General features: G+C 36.1%; 1 protein-coding gene and 1 long non-coding RNA gene across 8 annotated transcripts in view; one reads left to right on the plus strand and one right to left on the minus strand.

The window, feature by feature from the left end:
- si:dkey-237h12.3 overlaps window positions 1-25,771 on the plus strand; it is a 297,461-nt gene that overhangs the window by 253,003 nt on the left and 18,687 nt on the right. For 4 of the 6 annotated variants that reach the window (XM_073922109.1, XM_073922108.1, XM_073922110.1 and 1 more), the window contains 4 exons: window positions 1,467-1,610; window positions 20,149-20,398; window positions 23,872-23,892; window positions 24,923-25,155. In XM_073922109.1, the coding sequence (XP_073778210.1) occupies window positions 1,467-1,610; window positions 20,149-20,398; window positions 23,872-23,892; window positions 24,923-25,155 (648 nt within the window). The remainder of the gene's footprint in view (window positions 1-1,466; window positions 1,611-20,148; window positions 20,399-23,871; window positions 23,893-24,922; window positions 25,156-25,771) is intronic. The other 2 variants (XM_073922112.1, XM_073922113.1) reach the window with 1 other exon arrangement.
- Window positions 110-25,771, minus strand: part of LOC137490498 (uncharacterized) — a 58,192-nt gene continuing 32,530 nt past the window's right edge. The window contains exon 6 of one of the 2 annotated variants that reach the window (XR_012389904.1): window positions 110-5,148. This is a non-coding gene — a long non-coding RNA (uncharacterized lncRNA). Of the gene's footprint in view, window positions 5,149-19,954; window positions 20,479-25,771 lie in introns of those variants that run through there. The other variant, XR_012389906.1, reaches the window with a different exon arrangement.

Raw genomic sequence — 25,771 nt, forward strand, 5'->3', positions numbered from 1 at the left:
TTGCAGCTGGAAGGGCAGCCGCTACGTAAAACATATGCTGGATAAGTTGGCAGCTCATTCTGCTGTGGCGACTCCGGATTAATAAAGGGACTAAGCCAAAAAGAAAATTAATGAATGAATGACTTTATATTAAAGATTGGTTCATCCAAAGCTTATGCAGTTGATACAACTAACAATCAAACAATCTCTGAGCTCACAACATTTCAGTCTTGGTTAAGAATATGTCTAAAGCAAAAGTTTAGAATTTTTACTTCCTCAACCCAACTGTTGTGTTCTTTGTCTGCCTGTTTGCATGTTTCAGCCAGTATGCAGGTGGTTTTAAACTGATGCCAAAAAGCTGATAAATATTGGTAGCCAACACACATTGCATGCCTTAAAGCAGGGCTGCTCAATCCTGTTCCTGGAGATCTACCTTCCTGCAAAACACAGCTCTCACCCTGATCAAACACACCTGAACCAATTAATTAGGACCTGAACAGCAATTGATAATTACAGGCAGGTGTTTTTGAAATGGGTAGCAACTGAAATCTACAGGAAGGAAGATCTCAAGAAACAGGATTGAGCACCCCTGCCTTAAAGTATGCTTAACATAATTTTTGTTGATGGCATTAAAAAACATTAAAGGTGTGGTGCAGAGTGTAGGGTTGGTTGTGTTTATAAGATGCAAACCAATGTGTGTTCTTGCTACATTTGTAAAAAAAAAAATCAGGTTATTTTTTCATATATCTTAATTAAATACAGCTACACAGCTAACATGAAAACTACTATCACATTTCCTTATTCCTCCGAAAGCATGTCCTCAAGAGGCTCTGATTGGTCAGTTAACATAGTGTGCTGTGATTCGGGGATCGGCTCCACATCACCAGGAAGCATCACATCCAGTCACTAGCATGCCTTCACTAGTCACTAGCTGTCCTTTGTCAAATGCTAGCTATATATTTTTTATACTTCTCTGGAACATAATTATAATTAAACTGAACTGCACCTCTCTCTTTGTGTCGTGTTCTTTAGAAGCCCAAATACAGAAACAGAAGAACCTCTGTGGAAATAGCAGCGTTTAGATGGCATTTTAGCTTTCTCTGCTATAACGTTGCAGCATCTCTGGCCACACCCCTTTGCTATGCAGGGTGTATGCGTGTGGTTTATGTGCGCAACCTGAAAGGTTTATGATCTCACGAACCCGGATGATTTTTTTGTAGTCCCTAAACTTTGTTTGCTTTAAGCTTTGCTAAGCTAACTTTGTAAAAGCCAATGTCTCCCTTTGCATTGAACTTTTAGCGATTACATGTTGATGTCGTTTTATGTTCAGACAGCTACATTACACATCAACTAAAGTATAAAATATGATACCATAGTGGACCACCTCTTTAAATTATGTAAAAAGTATTAAAATAATAATAAATACCTTATGTTTTCAGCTTTTTGTAAATTTTAAATGAGTTATTTTGTGTCTTCCTATGCTGCAGTTTCCGTGGGCTTTGAGTATGAATCATGCCTGAATGTGATCCTATGGGAAAAGCGGACAGCCACACTACAGGGATATGAGCTGGAGGCCTCCAACATGGGCGGATGGACCCTGGATAAGCATCACATCTTGGATGTGCCAAACGGTAGGAATCGCTTTTTAAACCCCATTGGAAGCAGCTCACAGGAAATGTCCCCCTCAACAACTCAGGGGTCAGTGCCTCTACCTGGACCCATTGTCATAAATATTCATCTTAACATGAAATATGGACCACTGCCTCATTTGCACATAATAAAGCAGACTTTGAAAGGGCTAATCGCTCACAGTGATGACAGATTAAATCGGAATCATTAACACAGCTTGCCAAGTCTGAGCTGTGCTCTCCAACATTATAGGGGACATGATTTGGCTGAATGAACTTTATCCAGTTTTCAGGCGCAGAATGCATACTTATAGCTTAATTCAATAAAAGTGCCATTAAAACACAAGCGCGGATATGGAAATGTGGCATTATTCCACCAGACATTCCTTTTGCCTTTGTCTTCATAATGAAACAGGGTGACAGCGAAACCCATTCTGTCAGCTTAAATCTTCACATTCGCACACATAATGGCATCTTTTTTTTTTTATTCTGGGCGAACGATGAAGCGTGCGCAGTTTGAACCTCATCCAGCAGTCATATTTAATGGTGCGTTTTGGGAAGGAAGTCAACTCTGCAGCACACACCGATGCTCTAAAGGAAAACACCAGATTAGACTGACACTTTTCAGGTGCGGTTTGTCTCAGGTCATTTCTCTGGAGTTAGTTAGTGTGACAACATCTGATTGTACCTCGATTGAAGCAAAGCATCTAAGCCTCTTTTTGATTGCTGGCTAAATGCCCAGTTAGCTTTGGGATTTCCACAGCCTTTAATCTGACGACCTGCCGAACAAATGGTCATGGCCGTCTGCTCATCCCTTCTTTTTGCACCTCTAGACAGTTTATCTAGTTTAAGCACTGTTCCTGCCAATAAGGCTCCCGTTCTCAATTTACACCTTGAGCGCCAGAGTGGATTAATCCAATTGCAGATTTTCAAAGATATCGAGGTGGTGTATATCATTATCTTATTTAAGATTAGACCATTGTTGTGAAAATGCTTTGGTTTGGGCATGTCGTTGTTTCGGTTAAGACGTTAATTATTGTAAGTTAATTAATTTGACAAATTCAGTAGGATGCATTAAATCACTGACTGCACTGTTGATGCAGGTATACAACACCATACTTTGTTTTTGATCACACTCTACTTTAAGGTTACATTAGTTGATGTTATGTATTTACTATAATGAACTAATAGTGAACTACAGCATTCATTAATCACAGTTTAACATCTGCTAATGCATTATTAAAATCCAAATTCATGCTTGTTAACATTAATGCACGGCGAGGTATATATTTTCATTGAATAATATTTATAAATACTGTAACAATTGTATTTGTGTGTGTTCATGCTAGCAAACACATTATCTAAAATTAACTAATACAAACTTATTGCAAAGTGTTATTTATACTACTTTTGCTCACTGCTGACATTCATAGACTCCGCATTGAAGATTAACGGCATTGTTTTTGTGAACTAAATCTGTCAAAAAACTCACTGAAACAGTTGAAAGCGACGGAACAAAAAGCCCAGGAACTGCATTCTGACGGAAGGCACTGAGGCATAGAGCATCTGTCCTAGAGCTCTCAGCTCTGTTAAATATAAAACGCTAACATGATTTGTCTGTTCGTCATCTACTCATAATTCAGTTAGCAGGTTTGTGGTTAGGTGAGTTTCACACTGGGTTACTCAATATTTATCTACAGTGTGTGCCTATAATCTTCTTAGGCATCGACTTAAAGGTTTACTTAGAAAAGAATGGCTCTTAAAAGAGCTTAAGGCATAAATCTGGCTCACCCTGGATAATCTGAATTCTCTAAATTAGATGAAAGCTTTGCGCATTTGGCCATGTCACCTTTAACTTCTTTACGATTAGTGCGATTCTGTACATCAGTGCTTTTGTCCTGAAGAACATGTCACAAATGTAATCAATTTGCCAAAGGGAGATCTTCTCTTTGACAGTCTCATTTGTCTGGCTGATTGATAATGCAGAGCGTCTAATATCTACGGCTTACAGGTCTGATCAGCAGTCACCCGCTGTGCATACTGCGTGTCTAGGCATATGTGTATGTCTTTAAGCATTAGCTACACAACCTTTTCCTTATACCACTGTACTCTAAGTGTTATTTTAAATTAATCTCAAATGTTTAGTTTCATATTAATCTCAAGTGTTTAGTTTTATAGTAATATCTGAGATATTATGTGTATTTTATTAAAAAAATTTTTGAAAGCTTGAACAGCAAGTTTCGCAATGAGCAAAGTAGCTTATGAGTAATAAAATTGTTGGTCTTAATTTTAAATACAGTTCTGTGATGTTTTAAACTAGATTTAAATTAAGGGCATTATGTTTATGCGGCACAGTGGTTCGGTGGTTTGAGTCCCAGCTGAACCAGGAAACATACATTTCTGTGTGGAGTTTGCATGTTCCCCTTGTGTTCACGTGGGTTTCTTCTGGGTGCTCTGGTTTCCCCCACAGTTCAAAGACATGTGGTATACAGTAGGTGAATTGAATAAACTAAATGTCCGTAGCATAGGGCTGCACGATATTTGTAAAACTTGCACTGCATTATTTTATTCTGTGATACATATTGCTATACTGAGTATAATAATTACAGATGAAATGAATAGCTTTATTCAAAATGAATGAATAATCTTTGGAAATTTTGTTATTTATTTACATATCGTCACCTTGGAATTATAAGGTTCTATCTGCTTTCTGAATGATTTTGAGATACTGAGCTTCAAATTTTTTGCATTCCATATAAAACAGTATGTGTGTAACATTGATTCTTTTAAATAAAGTCTTAAGGTGTAAACAACTTATAAAAAACATCCCATAATGTAAATAAGTTGTCATTTAATGAGTATATGTCAATAACTAAATTTTGACAAAAATGTCAGATAGACCCTTATAATTCTAAGCTGAGGATATATTATGCAATAATTTTAGGACAATAATAAGACGATTTTGTAGTAAAGCACATCTGTATAAAATGTAATAAACCAAATCACAAGCTCTAAAAACTACAGTAAAGCGAAGTTACAGAAGAAATAAATGCTTTATTTATGTTTTGTTTATTTGGATTTTATGTTTCTAACAGTAATGTAATAATGTAATTATATTAATGTAATATAAATAACACTGTATAATGCTTATTGCATATATACAGCACAAAAATACAATTAATGTAATTGAAGTTACTAGAATTTAAATTTTTGAGCCTCAATGCTTTAACTGGCTTGAAATGCAAACAGTTACATGCAAATTATACAATTTTTTGGAAACTTTATGGTTAAACTATGCGATTACTCCACAATTACGTGTGTTTTTAATGCCTTCTCAACTAAAATCCTGATTCAACGTTGCAGATCCTGTGATGTGACTACAACAAATACGCACATTGCAATGTTGATGCTGAAGCGATATATTGTGCAGCCCTACTGTAGTGTATAAAGGGTGTGTGTGGGTGTTTTCCCAGTACTGTGCTGTGTCTGGAAGAGCATCCGCTGTGTTCCGTCGCATCCGCATATTCGGCTGTGGCGACCCCTGAAATAAGTGAAAAGAACATGAATGAATCACATTATGTTCAAAATGCTCTATTATGCCTTTTTAAATTCCTGTTTAATGCCGTTTTTTGAATGCAAAAATCAGCATTGACAAATGAAGTTAATGGGCTCTATTTCAACGTTCTAGGTGCAAAGTCTAAAGCGCATGGCGCAAAAGCATTAAGGGCCTGTCTGAATCCACTTTTGCTATTTTAAGGACAGAAAAATATTATTTGTGCATTTTTGGTTCAAGCATTTTTTAATAACGTTAATGTAAATAGTTGTAAATTAATGTCAAATAAATCATTTAATGGGTTACTTAAATGAAAACTTTAATGATTATTCACTTTTTAGCTTACTAATCAAATGAATTATTGATATTAAAAAATAAATGAATACTTGTCTTAGACTTTTGCAGCATATTGTAGGTATCAATCCGTAACCTTTTTGGCGAATTTTTCCAATATGGCAAATTGCTTAGCCTCAAGCGTCTTTATGAATGCTGCAGAACACCTAGATGAGTTGATATTCAGCTTGTTTGCTTGACATTTACCAAATAGTTTTATTTATCCCATTGCTATTTGATCAGCATATTTGCTCAGTGAATAATCAATAAGCATAAGCATTGCATTACTGTAGATGACATTGAAGGAAATTTCCATTTATAGAGTTTTTGTTGTACTTTATAGACATGAACATGTAGCTGCGAGTGGCCAGAGCAATCAACTGCGTTTCACCTTAAGTTCTAGCCATAAAGTCACAAGTTAATCAGTCCACAATTTACAGCATCTGCTCTGCATGGAAATGAGTAATGCTAATGAAAATTGTGCACTCTAAATGTAATTATTTTGTGACGCTGCTTGTAATTAGTGCTTCTCAAAACTCCTGCGCACACGTTTGTGCTATGAATATTTGTGAATAATTGTGAGGCTTGTTGACGACGGCATTGGTGTAATTACTTTGCTAAGCAATTGGTTTTATTGTTACTGGAGAATGATGAAAGGGCAAAATCTGTCAGTTAATACATGGATGGACGTGATGAATAACAAAAACTGTTCTCAGTAATATACTGTAGAGTTTTTTAATGTTATACTATATATTTTTAATATATAGTCTTTAATTTACTTTTTAATAATATTTAGTTTGACTATTTCTTTTTTTGGCTTAGTAATTTTTTTGTTTATTCATCGTAAATGTCCGTTATTTTTTTAGTTCATCGTAATTTCTAAAGCGCTTTTACAATGTAAATTAACACAGAAGTTCTAGTAAATTGAAACTGTCAGTCCAGTTTTCAGAGCTGGAGTTCAGTTTAGTTAATTTCAGTTTAGTTTATATTTCACTGCTGAAAGTCCAAACACTAAAGAGCAAATCAATAGATGCCCAGCTCCACAAGTCCCAAATAAAGCAAGCCAATGGCGACAGTGGCAAGGAATAAGATTGCACCAATTAACGAAAGTGAAGGAATCAGTCTCACTCTCTCCAATCCTCCATGATCATCACAGCATCTGCTCAGGATACGGCCTGGTCCAAGATTATGGAGAACTCAGGATAAGAAAACCAGACAAACATAAGCATAGATGCCATTCGAATTATAATGTTAATAGTATGTGAATAATCTTAATATTATGTGAAATTTTATCTAGTTTTAGTGAACAAAAACTACATTAATCATTGTAAACTGATAATTGCAATTATGTTGTTTAAGATCATAACCAAGATTACTAGTCATGATTGTTGTCAGTTAAAAAAAATAATAGATTAATATACAAGAAAGAATGTTAAATGTTTAGCTTGTATTTTTTTCTCAATTAATCGTTATTTTTTTTAAAAAATTTATTCTTAATTATATTAGTATGATACAACATTTTATTATGTTATTTAAAAAATGGTTATATCACTTCAAAATATATCACTTTTATAAGTTTTTTGGGGGGCCATATTCATCTGTTTTGTTGCCCAATTCATTAGTTTTATTTTAAAAATGCAAGGTTAAAGTTATATCAAATATAGTACAGTGGTTATTCCCAACTGCGTGTTATTCCCAACCCAATTGCCCAACTGCGGGAGTTACATTCTAAAAATAACCTGCAATAGACAAAATCCGCGGAGTAATCAGCTTTATTTTTTACAATTATAGATGTTTTAAGGCTGTAAAACCTCTCACTACATACTTTTCACACGTTTCTCTCTTGTTTTAACACTTTCAAAGTTCAAACCTTAAGTCCAGTATTACAGAATGAAACCAAAAATCAAAATCATTTGATCTTCATTCATTAACTCCGTAATGGCGCCCTACAGTCACGAAACTTCTACCTTCCTTTAGCATGTCAAGAAGTTTAACTTTTTGTGCAATGGTTAGACTTCCTTTGCCTTTTGGGTGCTACCACAGGTGCCTTTGATAGTGCAGAACATTTCATTGACATTGTGAGAAAAAACTTGCAAACATACAGTACAGCACTTCAGAGTACCACTGCTAGCGATCAAAGATTTATGCACATTTGGCAAACCGAGCGCATTCTGTGCTGTACAGAAGACACAGCACAGAGGAGATTGATGGACAATGGTCTACAGCCAGTCAGGATGCAGAACACAATGCGCTAATCAGGACGCAGAACACAATAGGATGTAGAAAAAAAGCATGTTAAATTACGCGAAAAAAAATCTGCGAAACTGCAAGGCTGCGAAAAGTGAACCACATCATCGCAAAGGACCACTGTACATTATTTTTAAAGTTTTTATTTACATTATTTCTACTAGTGATATCAAATATCGCACTTTCTCCTTAAACACTGGTAGTGCTACGATAAATACATTTAATTAAATCACAGATTGCACAAAGTGACAGTTGCGCTGTACCACAATATCAATTCTATTTTCCAGCAAACAGCTCTAACTGCTGTGCAAAAGAGCATAGGCCGTAAAAAAACTGGCTGTATAACACTTTATTTGACCAGGATCTTGATTAAAATTGCTCCATCATAGATGTTTGCTGATGTTTTTGAGAGGCAAGCTCATCAGTGCTTTTCTCTGCAGTGTAGAATAAATGTATGTATGCGGTTGCCAGGTTGGGATGAACTGGGCAGAAAATGTACTCTAATTCAGTGATTTGATTATTTTTTTTAAATGGGGCAACATCTGACAACAATTTACCGTCCCCCCAGGGTGTCAATATCCATTATCCCAATCAATATACAAGTTATTATTCATGTTGTGGCTTTTGCATAGGACTTTGCATAGGAAATGCAGTCATATTATTTTAAATAGCAGTACATAAGAAGGGCTTAATGAGATTAGGGCAGTGCAATGGCAAAATGGCACAGTTTGAGTAATTGAGAAGTGTCATTGGTTTGTCTTGCTGTCAAGGTCAGTGGCTTTGTTGAGTCACACTTAAAAGCAGCCACCCAGACCCATTCGTCTTACTTAATGGTACATTGTAGACCTCTGAACGAGAACAGCGGCTTCTCTTGGGCCAGCCTTTTTCAAGATCCCCTCTGACTATGTCTTCATTCCAGTCCTCCTCTCAATCAATTAATCAATGGCAGGGCCTAATCAAGCAGGAACAAATTGCTATGCACCCTGCTTAGCTGCACATGGGAAGGCATTAGCCATGATTCGCATGCAGTTCAGAATCGCAGAGGGTTTTTGGGTCATTTAAGCGCTCTGTGAATTAGCAGCTGATATCAGCCAATGACAGTTTACCATGTTTGCAGCTCAAGTGACAGTTCATCACGCTAAAGAGGGAAAACCCGATGAGACTTGGCACAGGATGCACTTGATTTGTCTCCTCGGTGACACCGCGCATTTGGGATTGGCGACTAGGGATGTGCAAATCTACATATCTGAAAATCGTCGACTGTAGTTGGCCTGTATAATTAGGATGTTTTCAAGCTTATGTGAATGCGATGGGCAGACGAGACTTGCTTTTGTTGTGTATCTAGAATGAAACAGAATTATGTGGTTTTGATGTATTTTTCAAAGAGGAGCAAAGAGCTTGACATGCCATTTTAAAAACACAATGCTTGTGGCAGGATACTCATAGCAGAGTGGATGCAACTGCCAAGGAGACCTGTCTGAATGTCTATTACTGCTTTTTTTGCTAGAGCTAAAAAAGGTATGTAGCTAAAGATGCAACTTTTCTCAAACTTTTAAAGTTTTTAAACTAATTTGCAAAGGAACTGCTGAAATTTCAAATTACATTATAAAGAAATATCTATAAATTGACCATATTTTTCAATTTTTTATAAATTTTTCCCCATTTTTTACGCTATTGAATTACATTATAAAAACCTTGATCTTTCTTTCAACAACTTTTAACCTTGAAAAGTTTGAAAAAGTGACTTTTTAAAATATTTAAAGAGCCCATATTATACATGAAATAGGGTCATATCTTGGTTGTAAGGGTCTCCAACAACAGTCTAATATGCATGCAAGGTCAAAAAACAGTTTCATGGTCTTATAATCTGCATTTATTTTTACCTAATTATCCCAGCGACTCCTGTATGAATCGTCCAGTGATTCATTTGTTCCCAAACCCCTCCTTAGCGCGAAGCTAATCTGCGCTGATTGGACCAATGACAGTCTGTCGCGATTGGTCGACTGCCTTCAGTCAGAGAGGGAAATGGCCAATAGCTAATCAGCAATTTAAAAAGTAATCACAGTTCATACACGCTCGATAGTGTAGGCGTGAATTTTAGCTGCCACACTATATCGAGTGGATAGTGCCACGGATAACCGAACGAAGGAGACAGTCGTGTACTCGCCATACCACACACACACAAAAACACACACACACCTCCGGATGACAACGCTCCCGCTTCCGCCCGCACCCGCCAGGTTTTAGCCTGAGAACCCGCTCCGTTTTCTGCCCGCCGCGCCCGGTCCCGCTAGAGCGGAGAACACAACCAAATATCACCCAGTATACAGTCCAGACAGCCAAGCTGTCTGTATAGACACATACACAGCACAAAGCACACAGAGCTCGTTCGTTCGTTCGTTCGCTCTCTCTCGCTCTCTCTCATACGCTCTCTCATACCAAGCAGACTCTCTCTTTCTAATTCGCATAGCAATATCCGTGATATTGCTAGACAGCCCGCTCCCGTCCCAAATTAAACCCGTTACCGACCGCTCCCGCGATTTATTCGGAAATTTATTCCCGCGGCTGTCCCCGCGCCAGATTTCTGCGGCGCGGGAATAAATTTCCGAATAAATCGCGGGAGCAGAACTCTAGCACGGAGCTCCATAAACAAACAGCACGCGTCGCGTTTTTAACGTGACTTTGCACGCGATAAGATAATATATCCAGTTAACCTGATACAGTACACGCGGTTACAAGTAACAAATCACAACTAAATACATTTGCAAGCTAGAGTAAACGAGGCAACAACTTTAACCGCACGTACTTACACTTGAGAAATGGAAGAAACCCATCCTGACGTCCATCAGTTACTCTTTACTGATCCTTCCTTTAACAAACTCAGATGAAGTATTCTTTGTAGCATGTAGCTTCCAGAAGTTTCCAACTGCTTGGTTATAATGCTGAGGTTTCATCTTTGGGTAGAGACTCAATATATCCATCTGCAGTGTGACTTCAATCAACCGGCATGTTTGTGTGTGTGTGTGTTTGTGGGTGTGCGTGTGTCTGGGTTTCTGCGTCAGAGGGCGGGGCCTCAGGTTTGAAATCTCCCGGGTTTGCGCGTGCACGTGAATAACTTGGTTTCGTTCGTACGTCATGGCGAAACACCTAATGAGTCGGTATCAAGGCGACTCGTTCGAAGCACTATGAGTCGACTCTTTTATAGATGAATCAACAGTTTTAAACACTGTATTCTTACAGATTTAAGCCTTAGCTGGATACTTCACTTCACTTAGAGCTGTGTTACACACTACATGGAGGGGAATTTTCAAAAACCCATAATATGGGCTCTTTAAGGGTTGAAAGTGATATATTGTCTGGGTCGGTGTTGTATATTGTGATATACATTGTCATTCACAGTCATGTGATACATATTGTCATTCCAATAAATCTAAATGAATGACTTTCCAAAAAGAGCTGTTTAAGTCATCTGGTGAAATTGTATTTATTTCGCAATACATATCGCAAAGAAAAAAATATTGCAATGCTATTTTTTCTAATATCGTGCAGACCTAATAGTCATATACACACAGAAAAATTTGCACTGATAGATCAGCTAGACAACATAAATATAGCTAAATATAAATAATTGATTAGTGTTACCATTATATATTGTCATAATGCCCAGCATGCTTGTTAAAATTAAATAATTAATGCATTATAAACACACCAGTGAGACATTCTTTAAAGGGTCACGAAACACCAAAAACACATTTTTTTAGCTCTTGACAGTCGTATTTGTGTCCCACACTGTTAAAATCACTATTAGGACACATATTTCACTAAAAAGTGAAAATTGGTTGTTTTTGCATTATTTCGAACAAATTCGTACTTCCAGTTTGAAACTAATTTTTGAAGCTGTGTCACTGCCATGCGATCTTAGCGTGTATTCCAGCATGTAGACTGGACGTCTGTATCTGGGAGTGCCTTATTACATCTCTGAGTGTGCTGCATTACTGCATGAGTAAGACTTGGTTCTAACCAATCAGCTCTATTGTGCAACTTCATTAATATTCATGACAGCTTCCAAGACTGTTTTAACCTGTTACAGTGTTCAGACGGCAGAGAGACGACACGTTGTGTTGCCAAAACAAGAGTGCGGTGTTACTTTTATAATTTGCTGCAGTGAAGGTTTTGTTTTCATTTTTTTCTCTATGAGAGCGCAGCTGGACTCTCGTGTGGATTTCAGTGCACGCGACTCGACAAAAATAGTCGAGAAACTGCGCAAGGAATATTTTTTTTCCTGCGAGCTTTACCCATCTGGAAATGGTGAAATCCGGATTTGCTGCTCGTCTCCTCCTAATACAAACACGGCTCTAGTTAGTGTTGATTGTCCTGTCTTTACAGATGTGGTAACTGAGTGACCAGTGGTCTTTGTTTATTCTGATGGCAAAGTTAGTTCAGCATGTGCCCAAACCGACACTCCCACTTTTATGCAAATCTTTACAGACCATCTTTCTTTTGCTCCTCCAACACTCCCCCTTAAACAGAGCTGGACACGCCCACTTTCCTGACTTTATTTCAAAGTAGAGGTGTGAAAACACCCTGCTGAAACAAGGGGGTTTCATGGACCTTTAAAACTAATTGAAAACTGTGTTATAACACTGCTGTCATAATCATGCTCACCCTGTTTGAGTTTCTTCTGTTTTTATATAGTGGTTAATATCATTGTGTTTATTCAAAGCGGTTTTGTCTTCTACTGCATTCAAACAGGAATTATTCTGATTGACTGTCAAAGTTTTTGACAATATTGTTGTATGAAGGCCAAACCAAGGGTTGTTAAATGGGACGTTTTAGGCTACAGAGAGTTGATCTTATTACCTAGCAACTTTGAAAGCTGCAGTTGTCTTAGTGAAATGCCAATATTTTAAAGTGTTTGTGTTTTTAACAATTGCATTGTTAGAAATGGTTATAAACTACAGTACTTAGATTTAGTGTGCAGTGAACATTGGGACAGCTGTTGTATCCTTCAATGCCCTTGGAATGAAGGCTGCATTTGAAGGGGCTTTAAATTGGGACAGCTTTTGTCATGTGGAGCGGATGCAGTCAGCTTTCAAATGTGGACTTCAAAGCCTCTGAAATGGGACATCGCTTATTATAGCTATACACTGTGTAATATGTATGTAATTGTATGCTAAAACAATCTAAAAATAATCTTTTGTTGGAACAACTAATTGACCAAATAGTCACCATGGCATTTGTTGTTTGCTCAAACTAATTTAAAATGAGTTGAAACAACACAACACTTGAGTCTTTTGGGGGGACAACCTAATTGTTTTATGTTCAATCCACTTAAAATTGTACAAACTAATACATTAACATAAGGCCTTCATGTTTTCTCAATGCAATGTGGCATTTTTACAGTGCATACATTCCATACCTTCAATTTGTGTTGTGACAACATGAAGGTATTAAGTTAGCTTATTAGTGTGTACAATTTTAAGTGGATTGAACATAAAACAATCAAATTGTCCCCCCAAAAACACATGAATTGTGTTGTTTTGGCTCAAAATTATGTCATTTGAACAAACAGCAAATGTAATTTTTTGAGTGTAGACCTGAGTCATGCTTCCAAAAACTGTTTTCTAATCAATTTATTTATTTATTTTTATTCATGATTTATGTTTTTATTTTATTTTATATTTAAAATAACATCATTTCCAGATGATTTAAGAGCATTTATGGCCATGGGCATGGGAGAGGGTGAAATAAACTTCTGCAGCCTTGGTGCATTATTCATAGTCTTGGTGGATTTTGTATAAATTATTTTTGTTTTGAAAAGAAGAAAAAAAATATCAATGTGAACATTAATGTGAACAGCAAGTTTAACAAAAGTATATACACTCTAAAAATGCTGCGTTTAAAACATACCAAATTTGGTTGATTTTAGCAATCCAGCACTTTATAGTATTTGACTTACCAGTGTGATGCCAAAATAAACCAGATTTGGTATGTCTGGGTTGCCCTAACTCAATGTTGGATGAAATATGAACAAACCCAACCACTGAGTTAAAAAAGTAATTAAATTTAATTGTTCAGAAGGTAATGATTAACACTTATTAAATAATCACTTTGTATAGGTTTTATTTTACATTCTTAGGTGATACAAAAACACAGATGTTTCGCCACAATACCTTCCTCAGTGTGCCGAAACGTCTGTGTTTTTTGAATAAGCTAAGGATGTAAAATAAAGGCTATACAAAGTAATCATTCAATGAGTGTGAATCATAATCTTCTGAGTAATATTATTGATGAGATCAACGCACAAAAAAAGTAAAAAAAAAAAATGTGAGAGTGCAGAGCAAACTTCATTTTCTCAATTTCAATTTAATTGAAAAAATATATAGGGTTTAGTGCAACTCAGGCTCATTGTAAAAACGTACTCCTATATATATTCCTTGAGAGTGCAAATTATGTGGCCAGAAGTACATATGGGTGCACTTTGTCTGCCGACAGCTTCTGTTTTTTTCATGTTACTAGCAGCCCGTTTCCCCATGTGGACAGCTTTTCAGCTGTTACCAGTTTGCCCAGTGGCTCACCGCAAACATAGAGTTGAGACACAGAGAGGAGTTGACCTCGATGACAGGGTTCGAGTCTGGTGAAGAACAGTCCCTGAAAGCAGGTAAAACAAAAACAAAAGGCAAAAGGCGATTGGGTTTAGGGAAGGCTGTAGGCGGGTCAATTGGGCCTTTAGAAAACACTATCGGTTGGGTTTAGGGAAGGGGGTGGGTGGGTGTATCAGTCAGTCAGTCAGTCATCTGAAAGAAATTTGACATCTGAAAAAGTGTACACAGCTGCCTCTGGTAGATTCGCGAGAGCAAAAACTGCAAAAAAAAAAAAAACATACAAAAAGAAAACCGTACCTCCTGGGACATAATTTGCGCTGTCCAGAAATGTATGCAATAATAAATAATCATAATGAGCATGAGTTGGTTTAGTGGATTGCCCATATTAGACTCAATATTGAGTTAGGTCATTTCAGTATTTTTAGAGTATAAAAGCAACAACAGAGATGGATAAAAAAAACTTTATTAAATAAGTTATTTGGATAAAAATGTCACTACCATCATTTTAGAAAAAAAATAATAATAATGTGTGTTCAAGCATGTCTGTTATCTCTATTGCCTGCCTTTAAACAAACAGTAGAGAGTGTTGAGAACATTTTTACATGAAGGTTAATCAAATTCAGATTCATAACAGATCACCTTTATTTATTGCCTTTCCAATAATGTGAAATGGCCGTTGCTGATGTGTTTAGCCTACTGACATCTTGGATAGAAAAAAATAACCCAGCCTTTTAGAATGTAGTCAATTGAAAACCACATAGCTCAAAGCAGATCTGTCTCTAAAGGTTTATCAGTTATTGTTAAAAAAAAATCAATTTCTCGCATTCAGACCCTGACAGTTACTCTTTCACTGCGTTCTGCTTTTCTGACTCTTCTGGTTTGTATTGTGTAACAAGAAAACCCTGTTGAAGAGCAGTAGCGTTGACAAAGCATTTCAAATGAAACATTTGAAATAGACTCCTGTAGTTTTAATGAAGCTCAACCTCTGAGCCAATTGTAATACAGTGGCTTTGGTGTGCAGCCAATGGGAAAGCTGCTTACTGAGCTCCAGATGTTGTGTCCAGCCAATGGGAGAGTGGATCAGTGCAGTGTTAGTGATGCGATTAATAGGCCAAAGCAAGTGTTGGAAGTCTAACATGTTGCTCGGTATGAATAATTTATGGCCCTGGGCATGGCACTTCCCTTTGAAGTTCCTCTTTGAAGCCAACCCCAAAAAGAAACAAGTTAAATTTTCACAGGACTGAAATATTTATCTGTAATGACCCAAGCTCCTCGCACAGTCTTGGACTGAATGTGGTGTTAAAGTGATTGAAACGATCAAAGGTTTTAGAAGCTGAGATCTATAGGGACGGGAAAATAAAGCAATAGGGCAGACGGCTGGGTAGACAATCACTTCTTAGGTGATCAAAATGGCTCCGGTTGGTACGTGTATGCTCTATTTCCTTCATATATGTATGAGGGGAACATAAGCATTGAACATGTCATGTTTTTTCCTGGGAATAATATTTCTAAATGAGCTGTTGATATGGAATTGAACCAGATTTTGGTAAAACCCAAATAATACAAACATTAAAAAAGTCTGAAACATTAGTTATGTTTAATAACAATGAAATGACACAAGGAGAAAGTGCTGAACTACTGAAATGTATTTACTACCTTAAATAAAAGACTTTTTGGTGATGGCAGTTTAAAGACGCCTTGTGTGGATTCTCATGTGGAGAATAAAGTCAGATACATTGCTCAGTTGTAAAGTTTTCACAGACTTCAACAGAGTGTAATAATCTTGATGGATCTGTGGGTCTCGTCTCTCAAATCTGTTCTTGTATTTTTTGTTGGATTCAATTCAGGTGATTGGCTGTGCCATTCTAAAGCTTCTCTGAAACCATTTAAGATTTCCTTGGCTGAATTCCTTTTTATTATTGTCTTGCTGAATTGTCCATCCTGATTTCATCTTCATCATCATGACAATATAGTTGTTGTACTGAAGCAGCTAAAATTCATTTACAATGAGGAAGGGCAGAGGGTTGCTAAAGAACAACTGAGAGATTTCAGCTGCTGTCTGGGCATTCACTGCCTTTCTACACCTCCCTTTCTTTATGTGTTCAATATATTTTCCCTACATCATTTCATTTTGTTACACATAACTTAATTTGTAAACTAATTCGATTTGTTTTCTTTGCATATATGGATTTCTTTGGTTGTTACTAACATTTAGGGGAAATTTCAGTGGCACCTTTAGAAATATTTTTTCTGAGAAAAATGGTGACGTGTTCAATACTTATTTATTTATATATGTTTTGGGTGTAATTGTACCTTTTAGATTTGTTCTTTCTTGTTCAACAACATGAATTTGTGAATACTGTGACAAATGCAATTATGCTCTAAAATATATGAATTTAGTATGAAATAATGGAATTGGTATATAATGTAGTGTCCTATAATTTCCACCATGCAGAAGATGTAGAAAGACAGTATTGTGGAATCTGCACATAAAGATCAAGTTAGCTGTACAAATCATAAAGTCACTGAATTTGGCAAATTTTAGATGAATAAATCAAAGATATTGCTGTACACATTTTTTTCATATTGCTTATACACACAGAAACTCATTTCTTCATGACAACAAGTCACATTCCGTTTAATGTTACTTTTGACTAGTAAAAAATACTTCTGAAAGCATTAATATTTTTTTAAAGTAATACCAATAGCTTTATTTTAATTTCCTTCACAATTGTTCTTTCAAGTTTTCAATTTGAGAGAAAAAAAAGTATTTAATTAAAAAATGTTGTTGTAAATACATTATTAAATGAAAGTAATTACACAATCATTTTTTAATTATCTTGGAATAGAGAAATATAAAGCATGGATAATAAATGTAATCTAGAAAAAAAGATACCTTAGCAACCTAAATATCTTAAACATAAAAATGTAATATATATTATACAATACACATGTCTGATGTATTAGTTTGTATGCAATTTATAATTTAGCTAATTTATTATACAATATCATGCAAATCCAATACATATTTTGAAATGTTTTTTGTTTTTTTATCAGCATCAAATTAAAATGCTAGACTGCTTAAGAAGTGCTCAGTTTATTTCAAAAGTTGAAGTCTAATCATCCATATTAATGAAAATGGTCATTATGGTGGCTCTGGTGCCTTTAGCAGCTTAATTCATTTTGGAGCTTCCTCATCAAAGTGCTACTTCAATGTCTACATTAATGGAGTTTCTAACGGAAGTTCGGGAAGATCACAGCACTAAGTGCCCTCTTTTCATAGTGATGTCCAGGGTAGGAACTTTCATCTTTAGTTGAGTTATATGTTCAAGCCTTTCCATTACAGCTAGAAGAAAAAAAAAACTGGTTGCCCTTTTTTCCATTTCTCTAATAGATTATTCAAGCATGTAAGGTTGTGAAGTCAGATAAGAATAGCATTTTTTTGCTTGTCTGTGTAAAACAAATCATATTAAGTTAAATTGTTAAGTTAATTGTATGTTTTGTTTTATTTGTCTTAATCTATTTGTGTTTGTTTCTTAATTTGTTTTCGGGACTGTAGCTATATGGAAACAAACGACCAATTGAAAATTCTGTTTATCTGGTTTTCTCAGTTATTACATAATTTATTAGATATGGGTTTGAGTAAATGCTTTTTTCCTACAATGTTCTGATAAATATTTTTTTACAACTGTAGGAAAATATTTATTTAAAGACCACCCCTAAAATAAAATAAAAATATATAAATCACCATATATTGATTGATTTCTTAAAATCCACATGAACCAGAAGCTGTGACCGTTACTTTTTTCGTGTTGTGATGCAGTTCCTAGAAAAACAGAATATTAAATGAGACAACTGTAGGTGTGGCTTGTTTTTTCTACTGTGAGCTGATTGGATGTAGTAAAGAAGACATTTCATTCACACTGATCGGGAAAAGAGTTTGGGGAGAGTTATTACAACCTAACAGATGCCTCCTCCCCATCATTTCTGTTTGTTGTGAAAACTGACAATTGGATGGGTGTGGTTAAATATGTTAGCCACGCCCAACTGCTAAGATATACATAATCTGACAAATAAAAATAGAAAACAGAAAGTGCAATTTTAGTTTTTAATTAAAGATTAGAAAGGCATTTTTTTTCTTAATGTCATGCACAGATAAATTTAACTAGCAATGTGGGCATCATATGACTTTGATTGCTTGAGGACTATTAGGTCTTCTGAAGTTAAAACTCCAAATCATTTTTATATAAATGACATTTTTTAAAATTAGAATTTAGAAGAGATGTGTTTATGTACACATAACATTTTAAATCCAGAGAAATCGAGAGATAAGTGGTCTCTTGAATTATTACATAACTGTATGTGGATTGCCATTTTTTTTCCAATTGTCATATATATATATATATATATATATATATATATATATATATATATATATATATATATATATATATATATATATTATTGTCTGTGCAAAACAATTCAAACCAAGTTAAATTGCTCAGCAATTGTATTGTTATTTCTTGAATGAGTCTTGATTTATATGTAAATCGGGGGGGGGGGGGGGGGGTTCTCAGTTTTACTGGATTAAATACATAAGGGTTTAGGTAAAATGTAAAAAAAAAAAAAAATGCTCATTCGTTTTCCTTCAGCCTAGTCCCTTTATTCATTAAAGGTCTCCACAGTGGAATGAACCGGCAACTTATCCAGCATACGATTTTTAAGTAGCGGATGCCCTTCCAGCATCAACCCAGTACTGGGAAACATCCATACACCGTCATTCACACATACACTACAGCCAGTTTATTCCATTTACCAATAGAGCATGTCTTTGGACTGTGGGGGAAACCAGAGCATCCGGAGGAAACCCATGCAAACACAAACATGCAAACTCCACACAGAAATGGCAATTGACCCAGTTGGGACTTGAACCAGCAACCTACTTGCTCTGAAGCTAACCACTGAGTCACCATGTCACAATAAAAAATTGTTTTCCAACTTAAAAAAATTACTGATCAAAATAAAATAAGTTGCTTTTTTTATTATGATTTTTAATTGGGCAACGCGGTGGTGCAGTGGGTAGCAGTTTTGCCTCACAGCAAGAAGGTTGCTGGTTCGAGCCTCGGCTGGGTCAGTTGCCATTTCTGTGTGGAGTTTGCATGTTCTCCCCGCATTTGCGTGGGTTTCCTTTCGGTGCTCCCGTTCCCCCACAAGTCCAGAGACATGTGCTATAGGTGAATTGGCTAAGCAAAATTTTCTGTAGAGTATGTGTGTATATGAGAATGTATGGGTGTTTCCTAGTGATGGGTTAAAGCTGGAAGGGCATCCGTGGCGTAAAACATATGCTGGATAAGTTGGCGGTTTATTCAACTGTGGCGACCCCTGATTAATAAAGGGACTAAGCCGAAAAGAATTCCACCAAATATTGACTTTAGCTTTTCGTAATTCAAAGCATTTGTATTGTGTGGTTTAAAAAAAAATAGATAATAATAATATATATATATATATATATATATATATATATATATATATATATATATATATATATATATATATATATATATATATATATATATATATATACACACACACACACACATACACACATTGTCATAAGTAGTTTACGGAATAAAAAAATTGCACAACTGTATATTGTGATGTCAGAAATTCTTAACATTTCTTTGTCTGTCTGTGTAAAACAAAACAAGTTAACCACTCGTAAAATAGCTTTTTTTGTATCTATTTTTTTTCTACAAAATAATAAATGCTGTTTTTCCCCTCTTCTACTCCCTCTGGTGTACAGGGATCCTGTATAAAGGGAACGGTGAGAATGTGTTCCTCTCTCAGCTTCCTCCCATCATCAGCACTGTAATGGGGAACGGCAGACGCAGAAGCATCTCCTGTCCGAGCTGTAATGGCCAGGCGGAGGGAAACAAACTGCTGGCCCCTGTTGCTCTGGCATGGGGCATTGATGGCAGTCTGTATGTTGGCGACTTTAATTACATTCGACGCATCTATCCGTCAGGCAATGTCACCAGTGTCATGGAGCTCAGGTGAGCACAGCGAAAACACAACTTCAACATCAGCATAGCATACCTTACGTGACAAATCACAGGATCCTGTCAGGCAGCATCTACAAACAATTTAATAGTATTACTATTTTTTTTCTTTCTTCGCAAAACAGTCAGTTCTCACAAAAAGCAGGCCTTCAGATTTTGCATAATAGCAGGAACAATTCTCACAGCAGGTGATTTGAAGTAATTGTTTTGAAAGTTATTGTTGAAGGCTGTGGATTTGGCAGCAGTGCTTTGATAGCTGTAGCTGCAATGTTTGAAAGGGGAATTTAGAGGCGTTTAGACTTTTAGAGTGCTGACAGAACGCTTTAGACTTAAAGATGAAGTAATTCACTGCCACTTACATTTTTAAGCTAATGCACCAATTGAAAGTCGACTACATGATCAATTAACTAGCTGACTTCTCTAATCATGGTCCTGTTGACAATGCAGTCTCAGTTTTAGAGTGATTTGTCTCTAATAAGATACGATGCTCAGCATAATTGAGAACACTCTCTTTTGAAAACTAATATTTTTATCAATTTCTCAGAGAATATAGGCAATTTATTTTGATGCATTTAAATAAAACAGATTTATTAAACAGATATATTTATGAAAATAATATTTCCGTCACCAAACATTTTTAGGAATTGAAAAATAATACAATTAAATTCAAGCAAAATATTGAAAAAACTAATTACAGCCTACAAAATTTCAACTTAATATGACTTTTTTTTTTTTTGCTTCTCTTGATTTTTCCACTTTTTAAATTTGTATTTAATATTTTTCTATAACATTATACATATAAATTTGGGTGTAAATAATTTTTATATATATTAGTTTTGTTATATAATATTAGTTTTGTTTAAATATTAGTTTTGTTATATATTTTTATATTTGATATGTTATATAAATTTTGGACCATTATCGTTAGTTATTTTCCTTCAGTACTGATGAATCTAATGTATATGTACAAATAAAATTAAAAATATGAACTTAAATAGATTTGTGAGGGGTGTGCTTATATATGCTGAGCACTGTATATATCCATTTCAAATTTTATTCATTTATATTTCGTTTCAAATTTTAATCTACTTCTTTGCGATGTCTTTTTTTCTAATTCAATAGTCCAGTTATATTTCAGCAAATTGTGTTATCAATGCCCAACAGTTCAAGATGCTTGTGAACCATGGTTTAATATCCACTTTTAACCATTATATGGGCTAAATGTTGAAAGCTCCATAATTCAAGTGATTACAAACTATTTATGCCACACAAGACATGACAGTGATCTCAATTTGGAATTCATGCAATGTTTTTTTTTGTGCACACACATGCGTAATACCCACATAGAAAGTACCAAAAATATTTTGTCTTTTGTGTATTTCTGGGCTTGGATGAACAAATACATGCAACATCATGGGCAAATACCCGTCTTTGTTAGATATGTACTGTACGAAAGATAAAGTAATGCTGAGTTCAGACTGCATGATTTTAGCCTCAATTTTGACTCGCCGACAGGTTTTGAGAAATTGCCAACAAATGCCTTAAATTTGCCATGCAAATCTGTGTTCGTTTACACGAATAACAATCACACAGTGATCAAAGACGATATCTTTGAGAGAAGAAAATGAAGATGAGTCGCCGACAGTCGTGAAATATTTGGCTTGCTAAATATCTGGAGCTATTGTCCAATTTTACAATGCTGTGTAAAATGTGTTCTGATTGAAAATAACATTGGCGATTACCTACAGCCAATGAGAGAGCAGCATCCACTAGTATGGGTATCTTTAGGCAAGCGGGAGGTTGGGGGAGAGGTTAAAAGTGCATCTGTTCAGTCTTTTTGGATGCAAGAAATGGAGGAAAAAACGAGTGTAAATTTGGCAGGAGCACCCGTGTCTGTTTGATGCGTCATCGAGCAATATCACAACCGGGTCGACAAAGAAAAAAGTTGAGGAGAAAATGCTAATTCCCTTAAAAGCCTGGTGAGCAAAATAAGTCCATTTTCTACATCACTAAAGGTTTCTTTCTCATTATTTAGTTAAAAACAAAATAAATACTACATGACCTCATGTTATTTCTGTCACTTCTCGCGTGTTGGGTGTGAGACGTAGTTTGCAGGCTGAGACAAAGTTGTTGGCGATTATTCCTATTGTAAAGTCATACAGTGTAAAACTTGACCCCGGTCGCTGATCCATCTTGCTATGTTAACACAGTAGCTACGAAACGCTGCCCAAGATAGTCATGCAGTGTAAAAACATCTGTGACATGACTACTTTTGAAAATCGTGCAGTCTGAACTCTGCATAAGGTAAAGTAATTACTGAAAAAAAGCAAGTATATATATATATCGGTATACTGGATCTGTGCATTAGCTCTAAAAGTGAGCTGTTCATCCAACACCATCTCTTGGCGATTCATAACTTCTTTTTTATTGTCTAATACATACACTGTCAAACCCAAAAAGTAAAGGTAACTCAAACCATTTGAGGAAACCGATTGCAACAAACCATTTAAGTTCAAAAACTAATCCTAATGAGTACGGTGAACTTAATCCATTTGAGTAAACGAAGCAATTTGAGCTCAGTAAAACCTGATAAATGAAGAGAACTCAAACCAACTGAGTAGTGTACAAACCAATAAGTTGAGGCAACTCAAACCGTTTGAGGTAACTGATTGCAACAAACCATAAATTAAAAAACAAATCTTTACGAGTACTGTGTACTTATTCCATTTAAGTTGAAGTAATGAGGTATTTAATTAACTCATTACCTTCAAAACTCTTTTCAAATGAGTAGAATTAACTTTCAATTTTGAGTTAACTACACTTATTTAATTAGATAACGTTGTGTGAATTTGTGCGATTTTATTTAAACAATTTTGTAAGATTTGCTCATCCTCCAATGACGATTGGAATTAAGGGTGTCACGTCTCCTTTTTAAAATCGTACATTTTCGTACAACTGAACTTATAGGAATTGACAAAACGTAAAATAGTTATGCTTCCTTGTGAGATCATGCTGGTTAATCAAACAACAAAAAACAACAGCAAATCTCTCACTGGCTCAGGATCAGTAAAGATATTTGTATGAAATAAATGTAAATGACGAAATAACAAAATCACTAAAATGATAAAACAAATACAAAAAATATTCTTAGAAATATTTTAATCAAATGAATAATAATAATAATAATAATAATAATAACCGTAGTAGTAGTAGTAGTAATAATAATAATAATAACAATAATAATAATAATTATTATTATTATTATTATTATTATTATATAAAATTAGAATGGGGTGCCAGTAAAGTAACATCAATTAATTTGAGAGGAGTTGTAGCCTAAATTTATTTAGGAGAATAAAACCGGAACTAGACAATGAAGGGGTTAAATGTATAATATTGTACATAATCTCTCTTGCTCTTTTTTTTCTCACGACTTGTTTCTCTCCTTTTTTTTAAACTAACCAAAGAAATAAGGATTTCAGGCACAGGTAAGTTACATTAAAAAGCACTTCAGCATTGCGTACATCCTTGCAGAGACACACATGTATTAAATGCTACATTATAGATGAGTACATTTTTTTCTTACATCAACAAACATCACTCCTTGTGACCCTTTGGAATTAAATGTGCAAAGGTTGTCAACATCAAACTAACCCAGGTTAAGTACTAATTCCAGAAGATGCCATCCACATTTTATGTGAGATGTGGTTGACTGTCTAAAAGCTTTACTCAAGCCATGCTAGAGAACTTTAGATTACGATGCAGTGGCCGGCACTTTGGGCCTTTAGCTGAAAGAAGTACCACTGCTTCACATTTTCACATTTGGATTTTACACACGCCAGTGCCTCTGAGTGTGAATTGGTTTCCAAACAGGCCAGGATATCGATCGAGGCGAGTGCACTCAGTGTGTAAGAAAAGCTCTAAAACTGCTTTTGATAAAACGTGAAAAGATTTGTCTGATCCTAGAGAAGAAGGTCACAGATCTCCACACCATCATGTCCCGGCTCGACTGGCCATTTAACCACTAATGGCATGTCTAGAGGGGCCAGGCTAACTCATTCAGAAAGGAGCCGACTGATTGGGAGACGGAATTAATGAATGCAAATAAGCGTAGCGTTCTGAAAAGCCATCAGTTGTTGACAGTCATTAAGATATGCATATCATCACCACATCGCAGAGAACCTTTCCCCGCAAGGGAACGGGAATGATTGAAATGATCTGGCAGTCTTGGAGTCGTCATCACAGCCTTCACAAATACGTTCCAGTCACATCACATTTACTTCCCTTTTTTCTGCTTCCCATCTGTCAGCAGCTCACACCCTTTTGATAGATGCGAAAAAATATGCTGCAATTCTCTCAACATCTTTAATGGTATTAATATTCTAATCAGTCTCTCATTTCATCTGCCATCTCCAATTGCAATGTCAGACCAATAATTTATGAGTCGCACTGGCTCGGCTTGACAGCAGGCTAATGTCTTCCCTCATAACTTCTATTGTTTATATGTCTCTCCCAAAGCAACAATCCCGCTCACCGCTACTACCTGACCACGGATCCGGTGACAGGGCGGCTCTTCGTGTCTGACACCAACTCTAGACGCATCTACAGCCCACTGGGATCGCTGACCAGCTCAGAGCTCCAACAGAACGTGGAGGTGGTGGCGGGAACCGGAGATCACTGTCTGCCTTTTGACGAAGCTCAATGTGGGGATGGAGGTCCGGCAACTGAGGCCCTTCTCACAGGGCCCAAAGGTATTGTGAAAAGCGACAATCAAAAGGGTCATGACTGTTTTCAAGCAAGAAGTCAAGTGACTCGGGTTCTTCAAATTGATGATATGGTTGAAATGAATCTTCTGAGGCACTTTGATTGACATGAAAGATCATCTCAAAGCTCTGGCAGCCTTTAACACTGCGAGCTCTCTGATTGGCGCTTCAACCAGGGAAATGGAAACTGACAGCCTCGGGATAGGTACTAAATTATTTGACTGAGCCAGACACAACGGATTGATGAAGCATGCTTTGAACGATGACTTGGCCGACATAAATTATAAAGCGTCACACTTGTCTGGAGAATATAGACATCCTATTTCCTATATAATCCCGCCATGCAGAAAAAAATGGAGATGTTTTCATTGTTTTTCAATAAAATGTCATTCGCACTTGAATGCATGTCCTGAATGATGGATACATTAGCTATCGTATTTCCTGTGTAGACTGGTGGTGAATTGATGGGACATGTGCAGAGATCTACATCCCGGCTGTCGTAGCTATAAAAAAGAAAAAAAGTCAGAGGCATTGATGCATACGAGCACCCGCCTCGATTGGGACTGAGATTTTTGCCGTAACGTCAGTTCACTTCACTGTGTTT

Source organism: Danio rerio, chromosome 14 (assembly GCF_049306965.1).
Source record: "Danio rerio strain Tuebingen ecotype United States chromosome 14, GRCz12tu, whole genome shotgun sequence".
Classification (NCBI taxonomy): domain Eukaryota; kingdom Metazoa; phylum Chordata; class Actinopteri; order Cypriniformes; family Danionidae; genus Danio; species Danio rerio.